Source organism: Ceratotherium simum, chromosome 34 (genome assembly GCF_057802395.1).
Source record: "Ceratotherium simum simum isolate JZ-2026a chromosome 34, ASM5780239v1, whole genome shotgun sequence".
Classification (NCBI taxonomy): domain Eukaryota; kingdom Metazoa; phylum Chordata; class Mammalia; order Perissodactyla; family Rhinocerotidae; genus Ceratotherium; species Ceratotherium simum.
In genome coordinates this window covers 459434-477997 of record NC_141933.1, presented here as the reverse complement: position 1 = coordinate 477997, position 18564 = coordinate 459434, and the positions used below count along the sequence as shown (strand labels likewise).

The following is an 18564-nucleotide window of genomic DNA, read 5'->3' as shown; positions in this document are numbered from 1 at the left end:
GGTGAGGGGCAAAACTGAGCCTTGACTTTACATAGTTCTCAGTTATTTAAACCTGCACCAGCACGTAACCAGTGTGTTCCACGTTCTGGGTGCAGCTGAGGGCCTGTGCTCTGCCCTGGCCCCACCCGGGCCCTGCTCCAGCACCGCACTGCTCCTCCACCGGGCCCGACCCGGCCTCTGGGCTCGGGGCAGTGAGTCTGGGCCAGTGCGGCTTTCCAGGCCCAATACCCCAGCCTCCTGGCCTCAGGGAGCCTCCAGGACCACCCCTGACCCTCCGCCCCACCCACCACCAGCGTGAAGAAAGAGGCAGCCAGAGGCGCGGAGAAAACATCCGTCTCAGGATTTATTACAACACGTTGTTTCCAAATACAAAAGAAGGGACAGGACAGGGAGCAGAAAGGTGGCGGCGCTGGGGGAGGTTCTGAGGCAGGGGCGGTGGGCGGCCCAGTCCAGACAGACTGGGAGCCGTGCGGGGGACCAGCCGCCTCTCCTCCGCTGGACTTTCCAGCAAATAATAGGAGGGGGCTGGTCCATTCTGGGGCGCCCCCAATGCCAGAGCACTGGGCCGGGCAGGAGGAGTGGGAGGGACCGGAGAGACTGGAGAGGACTGGGGCCCAGCCCCTCCCAGCCTCAGACAGTGGGTGGAAGTGACCAAGGAGGGGCTTGAGCCCGGTGCCCAGTCCCCAGCACAAGAGGGCGGCAGCCGGGACAGAACCCTCTCCCCGGCGCAGCTGCTCACTTTGGGGTGACCAGTGCCTCAAAAGCAAGAGCCCCCACATGCCCCAGAACAGAAGCCACAAGAGATGCCGCAGCCCTGGAGAAAGGGCAAAGGGAGGGAACGACAGGGGCCGTGGGACCTGCCTCCAGAGTTTTGGGGCCCAACCAGTGGCCCCAGACCACTGTCTCCTGGACAGCACAGGGGTGGGGGTGCGGAGGGGGAGACCAGTGCATCCTCCACACCCAGGGTCACCTCAGAAACCCAACGCGATAGACAGGCAGCAAATTTACATAATCAATAATAATAATAATAATTAACCAATAATAATAAATACTTAAATCTCTAATCCATAGATTGCAAATACAACGATAGCTTATCTTCTTGGGGAACGGGGTAGGGACAGAGGGCACAGGAACAGGACTTTTGCTTAAAGGAGGGATGACAAGGACATAGCGCTGGGGGTCAAAAGAAGAACAAATAGAAAAACAGCCAAAGGGGCAGCAAGGGGTACAGCTGGGGGGACAGACACCTCCCCCACCCCACCCCCCACTCAGTCCTGCTGGGCCACCATTCCTGCCAAGCCCCTGGCCTCTTCCCCAGGTGACCGGCCCTCACTCCTAGACTCTAGGACTCCTGAAGATCAGGGGACATCTCCTGCCTCCAAGAGCCTCAGGTCCCAGTGACCTGATAGGGTGTGGGGTGGGGGTAGCTGGGGCCTTTCTCCTGCCCTCACCCCCAGGCTGGCCCACCTGAGCCAAAAAGCCACCCAGGGGTGGGGCCTGGCACGTCACCTTGAAGACACTGGGGAGACTTCGGAGGAGAGAGCTCCCCAGGAAAGGGGTGCGCAGGGGGCTTCTCTCCTCCGAGGTCTCCGTGGGGGTCAGGGCAGACAAGGGGGACACCTCCGGCATCTGTTTGTGTCGGGGGTCTTATCTGCCTGGAGATGGCCCTCCCAAAGCTAAGGACCCCCACTCCCTGGAAGCATAAGGGTCTGACAGGCGCTTAACTGCCCCCTGCCTCTGCAAGGCAGCAACCCCTCACTGAGGCCCTCAACCTGCAGGAACAAACCAGAACTCCAGGTCTGGCCTGGGGCCTGGGGCTGGGTGGCGGAAGAGCCCAGAACAAGACCCGAAATCCATCTGCCCTCTGACCAGTGGAGCCGGCCCTGGCAGGCCCAGCTCCTCCCACCTGACACCCCCAGGGGCCATGCCCCCTCCTCCTGCTGTTTCCCCCACCTGGCAGGTGGCGCCAGGGGGCACCAGCCACATGGAGGAGAGGGCAGTAGCCTCCTCTGAACAGCCTTGCTGAGCTGTGAACCTAGACTGGGGCAAGAGTGGGGCGCAGCCCTGCGCTGGGGACCCATTATCATCTGACACTCAGCAGCCCCTCCACCAAGCCCCTTCCCAGTTCTATACCGAAGCCCCTCTGAACAGCCTGGCCCGTCAGCCCAACGCCCGTCAACCCCCCTCGGGCAAGAGGCCTGGGGGACGGGCGGTGGGGGCGCCCTCCATGGCACCAAGACGTGGCACCTCCTTGGCCACATCCCAGCTCCTGGGAACACCTCTCCCACCTATGGCTTTGGTGCAAAGCCCAGAAAGGAGCAGAGGAGGAGGAAGAGGGAGGAGGGGGGCAGGGAGGTTCACCGGCTCAGTTTGTGGCAAATTTTTTTTTCCTTTTTTCCCCTTTTTCTTATGTAAAAAGTGCACGAAAGCTCGGCAGCCTCTTTGCGAGGGTCAGCAGTGTTTCCTGGGGGGGGGGACAGGGAGGGGACCCCAGGCCTGGCACCTCAGCTTGCGCCTGAAGGTGGCCTCATATTGCTTAGAAACGTGTGTTTCAGTTTAAATACCAGACAGTAAAAATACAGCTCTGAGGGCCGCCCGCACTGTTGCCAAATCATTGCCAGAATGAACAGCTTAAATAAATAAAAAATCGAAATATTTACTTCTCGATAAAAATCGCAGTAAAACCATTTACCTTTCTTTGCATTATATATAATATATATTTATAGTGGGCCCGGCTGCTGGCGGCCGAGCGGGGCGCCAAGCGGCTCGCGGCGCGGGGTCCCGGCCGCCGTCAGGACACCTCGATGACCTCCACGCTCCCCGAGAAGCTGGCCTGCTTGCCCAGGGCGGCCAGCTCCTCGCCGCGCGCGCGCCCCTCCACCATGCCCTCCTCGAACTCCATCTGGCAGCTGCGGCGCTTGAACTGCGTCTCCGGGGCCGGCTCGTCGGGCCAGCCGGTCCGCGCGTCCCGGGACTCGGCCCTCGCCGCCTCCCGCCGCCGCAGGTCGCCGCCGCCCGCACCCTGCGCGCTCGCCCGGCCGAAGGGCGCAAACCGCGCGCCGCCCGCGCCCTGCGCGCCCTCAGGGCTGAAGCACCACGGCCCGTCCGGCGACGGCGTGCCCGGGGAGTCGAGCGGCGGCGCCCAGCCCCCGGGGCCGGCCGGCTGGCCGGGGCCGGGCAGCCCGGGCGCCGACAGGGCCGAGAGGCCGTGCCGCGGAGTCTGCCGGGTGGCGTCGCCGAAGTTCAGGCCGAGGCCGTGCGCGGGGGAGCGCGCCGGGGAGCCGGCTGGAGGCCGGGGCCGCCGGCGGGGCCGTGGGCGCGCCTCGGGCGCCGCATCCGGGCTGTCGGGGCCGGGCGAGGGCAGGCCCAGCGCGCCCGCCGACGGGCTGTCCAGCTTGCAGAGCTTGGGGGCCTCGCCGGGGTCGGGGGGCCCGGGGTCGTCGGGCCGCCGGCTCGGGGTGTAGGCCGACTTGATGTCCAGCGAGAAGGAGCGCTTGAGGCGGTTGGTGTCCTGGAGGCGGTCAGAGGAGAGGTGCAGGCCGCGCAGGCCCTGCTGCAGTGCGCTGGTGGCCGGGGCGGCAGGGGGCGTGGGGGGTTCCCCGGCGCTGGGCGTGCCCTCCCTGGCTGGGCCGGCCGCGGCACTCCCGGTGGCAGCGCTCTCTGAGGTAGGTGGTGGCAGTGGCGGCAGGGGGGCCGCGGGGCCCGGGAGGGGCTCCGGTGTCCCGGGGTGGGGCGCCCCGTCGCCCTGCAGGGCCGCCAGCAGCTTCAGGCTGCGCTCATACTCCAGCAGCTGGCCCAGGAAGTTGAAGTTGGGCGAAATGGACGGGCGCCGGTCCTTCACGAACCTGGGGGAAAGGCGGCGGGATCGGACAGGGCTTCCTCGAGCCAGGCTGCCCGCCTCACTCTCCCGCGCACCCTCTGCCCGTTCTTGGGCACACACACGCTGACGTGCAGACCCCCAGTGGGCGGGGCCTGGGCTCATGCCTCCCCCTCCCCCACAGGGCAGCCCAAATTAGGAGGCCCTGACCCAATGCTAGTGCGTGGGGAGGGGCGGGGGGGTGAGGCTGTGTCCAGCCACAGGCTGCTGGGCCCAGGGGAAGGGGGGCTACCTGTAGGCGTCGTCTGAGGACATGCCCATGGTCTTCATGATGTAAGCGATGGCGATGGTGGCAGAGCGGGAGATGCCAGCCAGACAGTGGACGATGACTTGGCAGCTGGACAGCTTGGCTTTATCTGGGGGCAAGGGGCCAGCGGGGCCAGGTGAGGGCTGAGACCGCATAGTCCTCCCCTACCCCAGGTCAGGACCCCACCCTCCCGACCACCAACAACCCCAGCTACTTCTCAGGCCTGAGCACCTGTGACGGCAGCGTCTCCCCTGCCTCCTCCAGGCCCTCTTCTCTTGAGGACCCCGCCCCTCCCCAGGAACGGGGCAGGAGGGCGCCCTCCCCTCACCGATGAACTCGATGGACTTGTCCAGCCAGGGCAGCAGCTTTTCACAGTAGTTGTCGTTGATGGGAATGCGCATGAAGCGGCTCTCACAGATGAAGTCCGGCTTGGGGCAGGAGTTGCTGGCGTTGAGAACGTAGCTTATTCCGTTTTGGGTCATCAGATCCTGGAGGGACGGGAGGACGGGCTGGCAGGGGGGGCAGCTGGGGAGGACCTTCAGTCCAGGTGGGAGGCCTCGGCCCAGGAGCCCCCTCCCGCTCCCACCAGAGGGCCCGTGGGCCTCCGGTGCTGGGGGGAGGGATGCTGGTGCCTCCTCGAGCCCCGCCCACAGCCCGAGGGAGGCTCCCAGGAATTTCGCGGCCGCCAGGGCGGTGCCTATACCCTCTTCCCTCATCACCATTTTTAAAACACGGGATTCTTTCAGCGCTGGCCAGGGGCCCAGTGACATCAGCAGTGTGGCATGTGGGCTCCACCACCGGAGAGGCAGGGAGCTGCTGCTCCACCCAGCCCTGCTGGGCCCTTCCCCGAGCCCTGCCCTGTCCTGCGGGGCCCCCTTGGGTCCTCCTGTGCCTCCAACGCAAGCCTCTCCCACATGCCTGCTCCTCTAGCCCATGCGCCTTCAGGTCCCGCCTGCCCCCAGACCAGCCCAGGAGCCTCGGAGCCCCTGCCTCCGCCCCCCTCGGAGCCCCGGCTGTGCACACCTTGTTCAGGACGTCCTTCTGAGAGCCCAGGTAGAGGTGAGGCAGGATGCGGGTGAGGCCCACACTGGGCACGGGCAGGCAGGGCTGGGAGAGGCTCATGGGCAGCAGGGTAGCAGGCTTGCCCTCACAGAGGCCAGGGAAGCAGGACGAGAAGGTGGCGAAGCCCCCTGCAGGAGGAGCAGAGGAGACCACGTCAGGCGGGCGGGCCAGTGGGGCAGGAAAGAGCGCCCAGGGCACCCCACCACCACTACGTCTCGGCCACACCCGCTGGAGCCCCAGCGATCCCACACCGGCTGGCAAGCCTCTGGCCTGAGCACCTGGTCTCAGTGCTGGGTGCTGGAGAGCTGCTGTGGCCACGGCGGGGTGCGTGCTGTGCACATCTACAGCCTGCCCCTACGCCCACATTCCTCCCCACGATAATTAGGGGCCGGCCCCGCTGAGGACGCTGCTGTGATGCCCGTAAATGTTGGGTCAGGGGGGCTGGCCAGTGCAACACCCGAAGGGCCCAGGCAGGGGCAGGCTCAGGGGCCACGGGGGTCTTCCTGTTGAGTGTCTGGATCACCAGCCCCTCCATACTCATGGCCTGGGGCCAGGCGGGGCCTTCGCGCCTCTCCCCCTGGGCCGATGCAACCCCTCCCTGCCTGCGGTTGGCTGGGAGCCCCAGGCCAGGCTTGGGCGCCAGGACCGGGAGGCAAGGGCTTCTGTAGGCCCCTCCCCCGCCCCCAGGCATGACATCACCACTGGAATTGGCACAGCCTGCAGGGGCATCTGCGCTCCTGTTAGGGCTCCATTCCACTCAGCAGACGGAGAAGCAAAGGCTGGGCTGGGAGCTGGGGACAGTGGGGACAGGGAGCACGCAGCGTGCACAGCGGGCACGCGCTCTACACGTGGCTGGCAGGTGCCCTGCCGCCTTCCCTGCACATCTGAGCCCTGGGCGCGGGTCGGTGGAAGGAGCCCCTCTGCCACTGGAAGGACCAGAGTGGGTCCCCTGGTACATGTGACTCAGTGAGTGACCAAAGGCTCATCACGCCTCCAGCCTCGGTTTCCCTGTCCTGCCTGCCACATGGCACTGCTGTGAGGCTCACAGAAAACAACCAAGAAGACACACTGAGAACGGACCTGCCCACACCCGGTCTGGCTGGGGGACCACTGACTTGGACCTGCACTGGGCGCCTGGTGGCCACCCGCTCCTGGTAGGGTGAGGTGAGGCTGCCCGGCAGTGTCCTGGGGCTGACCACACTTCTGGGGACCCAAGCCCAGTGCGCTGCTGTTTCTAGCTCAGTGGACCTGTCCATCGCACGAGACAACTGAGCCAAGGCCTGTCCTATCCCCCTGGAGGAGGCCAGGTCTCAGGCCCAGGACCCCCACTGCTCTTTCCTGCCCTGGTCCTCAGAAGCAGATGGTGCCAGAGACCTGGCTGATTCCCGAGGACAGGGACTCCTGGTGGCCTCAGCCTCACCCCTGGCCCAGCTCAGTGGCCAGTTTGTATGAACCCCCTGAATGCCTGCATGTGCGTCCCTGTGCCCCCAGTGAAGGCTTGACTTTGGGGGACCTGGCGATGGGGGACCTCCAGGCTGGAGGAGTGGAGGAGAAGGGGTCCCGTCCTCGGGAACCTGCTGGTGGGACAGGGAGACGCCTCGGCTCGCAGGCGCCACACCACCCCTCCAAACACCCTCCCCATCTCTCTTTCTCTGGCCGGGCCACAGCAGAGGGTAGGCGTGGGGGGAATCCACAGGAACCTCCCCCCAGAGGACAGTCTCTGGGCAGCCTTTGCTGCAATTCCTCAGGTAAGGCCCACCAGGACCCCCCCAGGCAGAGCCGGGCGGCTTGGGGTGCCCCCTACGACCCCTTGTAGATGCCAGGTCCGGCAGGGCCCGAGGCTCCATCCTTCAGTGGTTTCAGGGCTGCCCCAGGCTCTGGGGAGGGGTGGCAAGGGAGGGGCATCCGGGAGGGAATAGTGGCAGCAGTAGGTCCTGGGGCGCCACCCCCATCCCCTGGACATCCCCAAGGGCACCTTTCATCAGGAGGGACAGCCCCCCCCCACCCCGCTCCCTCTGTCTCACGGGTCAGGGAGGGTGAGGGAGGGCACACGCAGCTTGCACCCCTCACAGTGGAATCCCCGACTCACAAAGCACGTGCCCCTGTCGGGCACCGACCCCACGGGCACCCGGTCTGGCCCCCACCCGCCTGCCGGCCGCGGTCACACACCCCACAGCCCCCACTGCCCCTCTGGGTCCCCGAGCCCCAGCAGGGTCCCCACCCACCCTGCATACGGGGGCAGCCCCCGCTGTGGTCTCTAGCCAGGGTCCGAGGGCGGCACTCGTGTGGGACTGGGCTGTGGGGTCCCTGGGGGCGCACCCTTCCCGACGCAGCAGCAACATCACCAGCCCGCATTCCGTAGATGTACCGGGCGGCAGCGGCTCCCTGGCGAGGTCTGCCCGCCACTTAAAGGGCCAGGCTCCCTTTCCCATCCCCGCCCCAGCCAGACGTCACCAGCCCGCAGCTTGGGGGGAGTGGTCACAGCAGCCAGTCTCAGACCCCAGCGCCCTGTGCCCACCACCCTCTTCTGCTTCCCGCAAACCCCCCCTGTCATGGAGAGGGGTCGCCCTTCCCTCCGCTGTGCCATCCTTATCTCCCAGCTCCTCAGCCCCACCCACGAAGGGGTCAGCCCTCGCCTTCTGGCAGCTGCTGAGCCCCCTCCAGAAAGTCACTTCCCCCTTCTGGGTGGGCAGCATCCCCCTCCCCCTCTCAGCCTCACCTTCCTGTTCTAACTGGTTCAGGGGCTGTGGGCAAGGCCAGGGGCTGTCTCCAAGTCTGGGTCCTGATTTGGTGTCACTATAAACCCTCCTCATACCACTGGGGTCATGACTTCTTCGAGACTTGGCCCTCAGAGAAACAGGGCAAATACTCTAACCTTGCAGGATGGGGCAGCTCGGAGAGGTCAGCGAGCCAGGTGGGGCACAGCCAGGTCTCAGGTGTGTCCTCCTGGTGGATCCTAGCCCAGGCCCGGCCCACCAAGTGCTGGGTAGGGACCCAGACTCCCAGGGAGACAGACTATCAGAGGCTCCGGGATTTCCTGGGCAGCCTGGGAGTGGGGAGGGCGCTGCTCTGGAACCCTCTTCTCAGACTCCCAGGAGGGCCTGGTGGTTCCCACTCCTGGCTAGGGTGCACGTACACACACATACACACACACACACACACACACACACACACGCTAGGGTTCCCAGCCGGGCCCCGGGAAGGTTCCTGTTCTGCCCAGGACACCTGAAAAAGCCTGGATCTTCTGTCTTGTCCCCAGCCGCTCGGGCCCCAAACTCAACCCAGGGAGCAGTGGTTGAACCGAGAGTCTGCAACTCTGTGGCTTCTGGTTCCCAGAGCTCACACATATGCACAGAAATCCCACACCCCACCCAGACAAGTGCAGGACCACCTGAAGTGGGACACACACACACACACACGGGCAGATCTGACCACCAGACTCCCAGAGCCACGCACTGACACAGACCCTCGGGCCTCGCAGACCCAGATGTGCAGAGCGCTCGGCTGGCACCCAGACACATGTGCAGAGGTGGCAGGCACACCGCACACAGTGCTGACCCACCACCAAGCCTCCTGAACGCTCTCCAGGGCAGGGACCCTGTGGTGCTTCCTCCGAGAGGTCGGCCCCAGCAGCCTGACTAAGACAGAGCCCTGCCCGCAGCCTCTCTCACAGGCTGGGCTGACGGTCTGTGCTCCCACGGGATGCCAGCGCCATGGGGCAGCCTGGTGCCCATCGACCACCCCACTCGTGCCTGTGCACAGTAACTGCTCAGGGCAGGCACACGGAATGAACCTGGGGGCGTCCCGTCGGCTGTGACGGTGCAGGTGGCACGGTCTTCAGCCCTCCACACCCTCCACCCACCAGCCACAGCCCCAGGCACGCAGAGGCCAGGGGCAGGAGCACCCACAAAGGCCCCAAACCCTGGCGGGTAGGGTGCACATCCCTGGGACTCAGCCACCTCCAGGAGGTGGATTCTCCAGAAGGGCGTCAGCCACTGCCTCCTGAGAGAATCAGCGGGAACCACAGTGCCCCCTGTGTGCGTGCACGTGCCTGTGTGTGCGAGAGCGCGCGTGTATGGGGGCAGGCCAGGCTGCTTTTGGGGAATGGGAAGCCCTGCAGGGACCTCTGCTGGCCCCCGGGCAGCGGTCACCACCAAGCAGTCTGGCACAAGGCCACCTGTGTTCAGCTGGAGCACCAGGGGACCTCCCAGTGAGGGACGGCTTCCGGCTCAGATGGGGGTTCCCGAGGGTGGGGTGGACAGGGAGCTGGGGCAGTGGGGTGGGAGCAGTTCCCAGGGCAGAGCCACATCTTTGCCTAGATCCCTCCCCCACCCCCACAGGCAAATGCTGGGGTGTCCCCTGTCCACCTCTTCACCTGCTAGTGGAGGGGGCGGGCCCGTGTTGGAGGGGGTCCTGAAGGGTGGGGGCCCAGGGGAGTGCTGACCCCTGGGAACTCCAGAGCTCTGCGACCCCCCCCCAGCACCCCAGCAGACCCTGGTCTCCAGACTTAGAGACGAAAGCAGAGGTGGGTCCAGAATCCAGACTCCTCAGACGCGCCCCCAGCCCTGTCCAAGCTGACAGTGCGGGAGAGGGTGCCCCGCAGCCCCGGCCTCAGGCCGTCCAACTCACCTGTGAGGATGGCCACGCTGTCGAAGCAGCCGTCCAGCTTACTGAGCAGGATGGAGAGGAAGCTGTCTGCGGCCAGCACGCTGGCGTCCCTGGTGCTCTGGTCATAGACCACCACGTCCTGTGGCTCTGTGGCCTCCACCTGGGGGCCATGAGGGCAGAGGTCAGGGTACTGCCGGCCACCTGCCGGACGCCCCGTCCCCTGCTGCCGCCCACTGCTGCTGGTCAGGTGATGGGGGGGTGGGGGCTGCTTCCACTTCACTGCCTCGAGGGGAGGGCAGGGACCGGCCACACGCCTCCCTGCTCACACCTGGACAGGTACAATCACCCACGGCCACAGAGGGAGGCCCTTGGCACAGGCAGGCACAGTGGACACTTGTCCCCTGTGAGGCCACACTCACACGAGTGAAGGGAGTGGACACGTGTGGGCGTCCACTGTGGGCCAGGCCCGGATGGAGGAGATGCGGGCGAATGTAACAGGGTCCCCAGAACGCACGCGCAGGTGCCCACATGACAGGCGTGCACGGACGCGGCCGAGACAAAGGGAAATACACCCGTCCTCAGGGTCCCTGGGAGGCACATCTCGGGGATTTTGAAGGCAGGGTGCTGGCTCCCCTTCCCTCCCCAGCCAGCGATGGGGAAACTGAGGGCTGCAGCAAGAGCCCCCAGTTCTGCAGCTGGGGTTCCACCTGCCCCCTCCCCCAGTGCCGCCTGGGGGCCAGATGTGGAGCAGCTTTAGCTCCGGGAGCAGCGGGGGGCCCCCCCGCCCCAGCACTCAGCCTTTAAGCCAGCTGAGCCTCCAGCCCCAGCCGATGATGTCACCGGCAGCCAATGGGATCGCGCTCTGGCCAGGAGTCCTCGCTGGGGGCGATTAATCACCGGATTCCCCTCATTGGAGGCTGCAGGGAGCCAGTCCTGCCCTTGGGGTGGGGGACTTCCCACAGGCAGCCGTCCTACCTGGGTCTGTCACATCCCAGGACACGGGGCAGGGCCTGTGACAGAGCCCCCCACGGCCTCGGGGCCGCCCCCTGTCCCCCTACCCTCCACACTGGAGGTGCCACTGCCTCCCCAGGTCACCGGCCCAGCAGTCCCTCCCCAGGGCTGGACTTGATGCTCCTGGGAGTCGAGACAGGATTGTCCACTGCGAGTGACTCGAGACATTCTTGGGGGGCCACAGAGAATTCTGGGTCACTCAAGACTCCAGAGGGGAAAGAACTGGGGGGCTGCTCTGAGTGAGCCACTTGGTCACCCCTCCTGTCCTCTTCTGAGCCCTCAGCAATCAGAGCGTGTGCCGACCCGGCTGCCTCCCCCTCCACTGCCCCTCTGCCGCCTGCGGCCCCACCCCCAGGCCCTGTGCACGGTCACGCCTTGCTCACCCCTTCGGTACCCCTCTCTGAGCCCCGCCTTGTGCGTGGGGAGACCTCCCTGGGGGGCTGAGAGAGGACCCGACAGGGTCAGCAGGCTCCGGGAGGGGGAGGGCCGGGTGGTGACTGTGTCTGGGGAGATGGGTGTCACCGGGGCCTCCCTGGGGGGAAGCTCAGGGAGGAAGGGTGGGAACTGCCCTACAAGGCCGAGGTGGGGACTGGCTCAGGACATTCTGACCCCGGAGTGGGGTTTGGGTTTGGGTTCGAGGGCAGAGGAAGGGGAGGCTGGTCACGGCGAGGGCCCCTGGTCACCTGACTCTGGAGGTGACAGGAGCCCCAGGGACAGGCAGGGACGGGTGCGGTGGCGGCGGCCGGGTACCTGGCTGCGCACGGCTGGCTGGATGAGCTCGGCAATGGTCACCTTGCCCTGCTGCAGCCGCCGCTTCACCAGTTTGGAGCAGCAGATGTTCACGGAGCTGAGCACGTGCCAGCTGTTGTACTCCACGAAGGACCGGCTGTCGATGACCAGCGGCCCCCCGGGCCCACCCCGCAGCAGGCTGGCCAGCTTCTTGGCATCCATCACCTTCCGGGGGAGCCGGTCCCCGGCCATGGTGGGGCAGTGGGCGGTGGGGAGGGGGACCCCTGAAGTGAGCAGCGGCTGCTCCGACGGCCCGGGGTGTGGCCTAGTGTTCAGAGTGACCGGGCATGGCGCCAGACCTGCAGGGAGAGGCAGACGGTCAGCAGCGCCGCAGGCCCCCAGGGTGGGCACCGGGCCAGTTCCCTGGCGGGGCGGACCTCGGAGGGGTCGGAGGTGGGATCCAAGGGCCCAGGACGTTTGAGCCTGACGCGCCCACAGGGTCCCTTCCTCCCTCAGGGAATCGACGTCCCCTCTGGCTCTTCTATGCAAGTCCAGCCCCCTAACATCTGAGGTGAGCGAACTGGAATCTGCGACCACGGAGCTGGAAGGGCCTCAGGAGGGTCCCGTCCAGCCCTGCCCCATCCAGGTCACGGTGCCAGCCTCTCAGCAGGACATGGCAAGGCGGAGGCAAGGGTCTCGGCTTGTGCTGGGCTGAAGAGGCAGGACAAGGCTTGAGGGTCCCTTCCCTGGCCCCCGTCACTCATTCCAGAACACTGCACTCTGCCCCGCTGCTCCTGTCATCCCGTCCCTGAGAGGCAGCCCTCTCCGCTCTCTGACCTCCACATCTTCCCGATCCCCAGGACCCCGGGCAAGGCAGGGGTCTGAACATGCCCCTTGCCCTCCCTGGCACGCCCTCTGTCTCTGACCCCACACAGCCCAATCGAGCAGTAAGCCGATAATCTGGACTGGACAGATGCGGGGGTTGGGGCTGCCTCCACAATTTGACAGGCTCCTGGAGGTGGGTGGCCGGGCACTGGAGGGGGCTCGGGAGTGGAGCGGGGCTCCTTTGCCACCATCGTGTGCTCACGCCTGCTGCACAAAGTGTCGGGGCCGGTGTCTGTCTCCTGCAGGGGTGTGTTGCACACTCACAGATTGTGGGTGGCCACACAGCAGGGTGCTCCAGGCACAGCAGAGGCTTGGGGCCTAGGGGGAACCTTCTAGGGGCTGGTAGATCCTAGGATGCAGTGGGGTGGGGGCGCCCCAGGATGAAGGTCAACATGGGTGACCCGTATCTAGGACCTCAGGGGTGCTGGGACCCTCGGCATGGCCTCCCAGGGCCCTGGGGCTGAGGGGTGCGTGGAGGGAGCAGGACGTGGGTGGGAACACAGGGACTCCAGAGCCGTGGGCGGAAGCCCCTCCTGCAGGTTTGGTGTCAAGCCTCTGCCACCCCCGCCCCGCCTGCCAGACGCCATCTGCCTTGTCACCTGCCAGGACCGGCCCTTCTCTAGGCCCACCCAAGCCTCACAGCCCCCAGGAGGCACACAGCTTCATGATGAGAAGATTGCCTTAAAGATGGGGAAACTGAGGCTCAGGGAACGGGTGGGACAAACCGAGGTCACACCAAGGAGGTGGACAGAACCCAAGGCCCCGAGCAGCTGCCATTCAGTCAGGGTCTTCCCTCCACCACGTCCCACCCAGCTTGGGGTGTGGGAGGCTGGGAGACGGGGTACCCCCAGGGCTCACAGAAAGGGCACCCCTCAGCAAGCCCCCAACCTGCAGCCGCAGAGGGTGTGGGGTGAGGCAGCCTGAGGACACTGGGGACAACAGTGGCAGCCGCCACGGTTTCTGGACCACCCCCTGGTGAGCTCCGGGCTGGGGGATGATGGTGGAGCTCAAAGAGAAGCCCCAGACAGGTGTGGACGGTGTCCGCCTGGGGTGGGCAGCCTTGGGCCGAGCTGGCACCAAGGGAAGTCAGGGGGTGGAGCCTGGTGGTCCCATTCACAGACACCCCCTCCCAGGCTGGCGCTCGGGGCTCCTCCACTGTGGGGGCAGGAGCTGGGGTGCAGCCGGGGCTGCTGCCCCTCCTGAGGGCCATACCAGGCCAGTTTAACAGCAAAAGGGCCTGCCGAGGGGGGCTCCCCGACTGCTGAGGGGGTACCCCCTGCTGAGTCGGGTCCTCCCTGTTAAGGGGGGGTCCCTGCCTGCTGAGGGGAGTCTTCCCTGTTGAGGGTGGTATCTGCCTGCATGCTAAGAGGTCCCCGATTTGATTCCCACACAAGCCGTTTTGGAAGCTTCTCCTGAGCTCTAAGCGGAACCTTGTCAAGGCTGTCAGGCCACGGCCACCAGGTCCCCTCCCGCACGCAGCTCCTGCAGGCCTGCACAGAGCCTCCCACCCTTGGACGTGGGGCCAGAAGCCCAGCTCACAGGCCCAGGACCCTGAGAGGGACGCAGTGGCACGGGGCACCGTCGCCCAGAGGGTCTTGCCCTGAGCCCCTCGTCTCAACGTCCTCATCCATTATGTGGGGCCGATTATCTCCCACCTGAAAACCACAGAGGCCAAACAACTTCAGAGCAGGGACAAGGGCAGGGGCTGGAGACAGAGGCCTTCACCCTCCAGCAGCTGCCCAGTGTGTATACTGCCCTCCGGTCCTTAACCTACCCGGGGAGGAGCTGGGGCATGGAGGGGTGCCCGCTCCACAGACGGGAGTGGAGGCTGGAGGAGGGGCAGGGAGGCAGCTAGGGCCGAGAGCACCGGCAAGGAGGCGAGACCCAGAGGGGAGGGTCGGGGCAGAACAGGCCGGCCCGCCTGCAGGGCAAGGGGCAGAGGGCAGGGGATGAAGGGTGGGAGCTCGGCCACAGGCCCAGTACCTGGTCTCAACCCCTGCCTGCCAAGGAACCCTGCGCTCGGCCCTATTAACCACTACAGTATTGTTATGTGCAGCCGAGGGGGACTCATTAGCAAGTTAGCACCTCCGTCGTCGCCATGGCAACAGCAGAGGTGCCAGGCAACCGCTGCTCCTGCGGCAGCAGCCACCGCGCAGGCTGGCTCTGCAGAGCGGCAGGTCCCCCTCCTCACTCGCTCCCACCCCTTCCCACCCCTGCAGGTGCCCAGTAGCTGGGGCCTGGGATGACCCCCAGCCAGGCCCCCACAAGGCCCCTCCTCTCTCTGCTCCACCTGGCCCTAGCCTTCCTCTCCGGCAGTGCGCACGTGCATAGGCTCCCACCCCTTGAGGCCTTCTCCGCCTTCTCTGAATGGCCAAGGTCTGGCCAGAGGCCCTCCCTCCTGCGGGAGACCTCTTGCACTGAGCTGGCCTCCTGGGAGCCCATCCTCACCCACAGGGCCTCCTTGGACCTAAAGCTCCTGGGGGCAGACCCCTTACCTGTCGCCTCCCGAATGTGCTGTGAATCAGGGCCCAGAGCTGGGGGAGTGGAGAAGCTCAGGACGGGTCAGTGGGGCTAGAACAGGCCAGGTGGGCACAGCGGAAACAGATTTGCTCGGTCTTGGGCTTCCCTGCTTTCGGGGACCTACCCCAGCTCAGCCCTGACCCATTCCTGGGATCTGAGGGGGACAGTACCCACCACCTCGTGCGAGACCAGGTGCAGGTGGGAGGCAAGCCCCGTTCATCTCCTCAATCAAAGAGCTCTGAGCCAAGGAGACAGCGGTTCCCAGTCCACAGGCAGAGGAGGCCCCTCCCCGCCCCAGGTGGGTGCAGCCTAGGGGGCCACAGGCAGCCCCTTCCCCAGGAGGCCAAGTACACGGCGCAGCCTGGCTCCCGTGCTGCGTGCACACTGCTGTGCATGCTGGGACATGTCCCTTTGCACGCTGACCACACACAGGCCCAGTGCTCACCTCTTTCCCACAATTCCCCCCCGGTGTGTGCAGTTATTCACACACAAATGTGTATGCACATGGATGTCGTCACCGGAGACACCCATCCTCACCGTCTGCATGCCAAATCCCCCCAAATCCCAGGACACCCAAGTCCTGGGTGCCAGCTCCAGGACCTCCTCATGCGGTTGGCTCCCAGGGCCTCCACGAGGCATACCCGTGTCCCTGAGCACGTGCACGGCCAGAAAACTCCCAACTGCCGGCACCCTCCCCACGGTGCCTTCTGCTTAGCATCTAGGGACGGGGAACTCACTACCTCCAGAGACGGCTGTCAGGACCGTCAGCCACAGAAGGACAGGGACTGTGGCTCTCACTGTGTGTGTCCCCAGCCCAAGTAGTGCCTAGCGGACTCTCAGCAAGAGCTGACAGTGGAGGGACCCAAGAGGCTGAGATGTCCCGCTCATGGTGACCCAGGGCACCTCCGGAGGCAGAAACTGCCCCACTGTGAGGCCAGGAGAGAGTCTGGTGGGGGGCGACCTCTAGGAGGCAGGGGGCCCGAGGGCTCACACCAGGTCAGCCCACTTTACCCTCATCTACTCTCATCAGGGACCCCTAAATGCTCTGGCCACTGCTCCCCTCTCAGCTCCCTGGAGTGAGTGGGACAGGACCCTGGCTGGCCTGCACTCAGCCCTGGCTGGACCAACAATGGCAAGGCCACCCAGAGCCAGCCCGGCCTGGGGAGGCCGTGGGCCTGGGAGACAGTGGGGTGGGGGCCCTGCCCCCTCAGTTCCCAGGGGTCTGGGCTGAGCTTGCGGTAGGAGGGGGCTTGGCACAGGGGTCCTAGAACGGGCAGCTCAGAAGGCTACAAACCTATGTTTCCTCTGTTCCTGCCTGGCTTGTTCCAGCCCCACTGATCTGCACGACTTCTGTGGGTGACTGTCCCCCAAGCTACACACGCCGACCAGCCCAGGGCATCTACTGGTCACTGCCCCAAGCGGTCCAGGCAGAAGGGGCCTCGGCTCACGCGGTCCCGGTGGACAGCCTGACCCACGTCTCTCTTGCTGTGGCCTAGCCCCTCCCTCTCCTTTCCCTATGAGCTGCACATCCAGGGATGCAGCCAGGACACCCTCGGGCTTCCCCCAACCCCAGCCCAGGGCCCCTTGGCCTCTGTCCAGTTGAAACTTCTGGGCTCTGAGGTCAGCCTCAGCCCAGGAAGAGACGGAATGCTGGAAGGGTCCTGGAGCAGAGAACAACTTCAAGCATCCTTCTGCATCTCTAGTCACAGAACTCTGCTCCCAGAGGCAGCCTCTGGGCCCAGGAGCCTTCCCAAGGGCTGAGGGCAGTAGGGGACTAGAACCTGCCCAGCAACTCTCCCAGGGCCCTAGGCTGACTGCAGCAGGAGTTATTTCAGTCAGACTTCAAGATGAACTCCCAGCTCCTGGTCACATGATCTGTCCATCCTTGGCGGGTGTTTATTAACCATCTGAGGCACCAATGCACAGGACATCTGTCCTCCCTGGGGTGGGGGGGGCACTGGATGCTACATTCATTTCCTTGGCTGCTCTGGGAGCAAGAAGGTCTGAGAGAGGCGACGGAGAGTGTGCAGACCCCCAGGGCAGAAGGCACAGAGCAGAAAGAACACTGCTGCCCTGGCCTGCAGCACCCCCCTCCCCACCTCCCGCATAACAAGAACACTGCAGACGCCACACTAGATCCTGCCGCCTCTCCTCCACCCCACGGAGTCCCCTCACCCCATCACTGCAGCACCAGCCCCCAACTCCCCGCAGCAGAGGCCAGTCCCTGTTTGCAGCAGGAAGTCAGAAGGCAAATTCTCCCAGAAGGGATGACCCGGTGGGGCTGGGCCCATTGTTGCCCCCTCCCCTCCAGGCCAGACTATTAGGGACCCCCCCTCCCCCAGGTGGGCAGAGAGGCCGAGGGAGGCTGGTAGCACTCAGCCTGGCACCGCCAGCCCCTCCCCCAGCACCCGCGGCCGCCTCTGCAGCAGGCTGGCTGGCGATGGTCTTTATTCCGCAGAGGCCAGCTGAGCACCGAGGTGGGGGTGCGCGTGGCGGCCCAGCCAGACCAGGGAGATTGGTCTGCAGTCCCTCCCCGCCGGACACGGACTGGGCCCTTTCCTGAGCCTCCCACAGGCCAAAGGCCCTCCGCTCCCTTGGCCAAGGCCTCTGCATCCCCCGCCCGGCCCGGGGCAGGACCACCTTCCCCAATTCTGGGCCCCAAAGGGGCGCCGTCCGGGGCATCTGGGGCTAGCGCAGAGGCTCGGACAGACACGTCCACGCCGGAGCTCAGACGGCCGGCCCTCCGGGGTCCTTCATTCATGCCCCTCCCCCCACAAAACGAGAAGGAATTGCGAGAGAAAGGCGGCCAGGTGTGGGCCGGGCCGGGGTCCGCGGGGCGCTGCGGGAGGCAGGGGAACGCGGGCCGGCGCGGGGCGTCCCCGCGAGCCGGGCTCGGGGCCGCGGCCGCCCACCCCTGGGCCGCCGCCTCCTCCCGGGCGCCCGCCGGGCGCAGCCCCCGAGCGCTCCTGTCGCGGCGCCCTGGCCGGCCGAGCGGGCCCTCCCGCCTGCGCCCGCTCACCTCGCTGCCCTCGCTCGCGCTCGCCGGGGCGCACCGGGACCCGCGCCGCGCTCAGCGCGCCCGCTCGGCCGCGCCGCCCATGGCCCGGCGGGGCCCGCGCAGCCGGGCGGGGGCCGGGGACGCGCGCGCTCGGGCCGGGGCGCGCACTGCGGGCGGACACGCGCGCTCGCGGCCGCATCCCACCCGCGGCTCGCGGGCGCGGCCGGGCGGGGGCTCGGCGTCGGGCGGGGGCGCGGGCCGGCTCGGCCGCCGCTCGGCCGCGAGTGACAGGCCCGGGCGGAGGGCGGGGCGCGGGGGATGAGGTCATGCCGGGCGAAAAAAGCCCCTGACGTCACCTGCAGCCAATCAGCGCGCGCGGCTCGGGGGCGGTGACGTCAGCGGGGCCGGCTCGGGGCGCAGATTAGAGGCGGCGGCCGCGGGGGGGCCGGGCTCGCCGCCCTCCGCCCTCTGCCCTCACCCCTCACCCGGCTCTTAAAGGGGCCGTGCCTACGACCCCGCCTCGGGAAGCCTTCCCAGCCCCCGCGCGGCCTCCCCCGGGGACCCCCAGCCTCGCGCACGCCCACCGGCGGAGGGTCCTGCGCGAGGGTCCTCTCCCCACCGGCTGGC

At 66.4% G+C, this 18564-nt stretch overlaps 1 protein-coding gene across 3 annotated transcripts; it reads right to left on the bottom strand.

The window, feature by feature from the left end:
- Positions 1-323: 323 nt before the first annotated feature.
- Positions 324-18045, bottom strand: DUSP8 (dual specificity phosphatase 8). 3 transcript variants are annotated; one of them, XM_087422382.1, is made up of 7 exons: positions 17959-18045; positions 11556-11893; positions 9816-9954; positions 5148-5314; positions 4453-4612; positions 4110-4233; positions 324-3845 (listed from the first exon to the last, which is right to left on the bottom strand). In XM_087422382.1, the coding sequence occupies exons 2-7, from the start codon at positions 11784-11786 to the stop codon at positions 2792-2794; spliced, it is 1875 nt and encodes a 624-aa protein (XP_087278508.1). In that variant the 5' UTR covers positions 11787-11893; positions 17959-18045; the 3' UTR covers positions 324-2791. The 3 variants fall into 3 exon arrangements, with proteins under 3 accessions (XP_087278508.1, XP_087278509.1, XP_087278510.1); XM_087422383.1 differs by lacking the exons at positions 11556-11893; positions 17959-18045 and adding an exon at positions 10214-10794; XM_087422384.1 differs by lacking the exons at positions 9816-9954; positions 11556-11893; positions 17959-18045 and adding an exon at positions 7412-7712.
- Between the last annotated feature and the right edge of the window lie 519 nt (positions 18046-18564).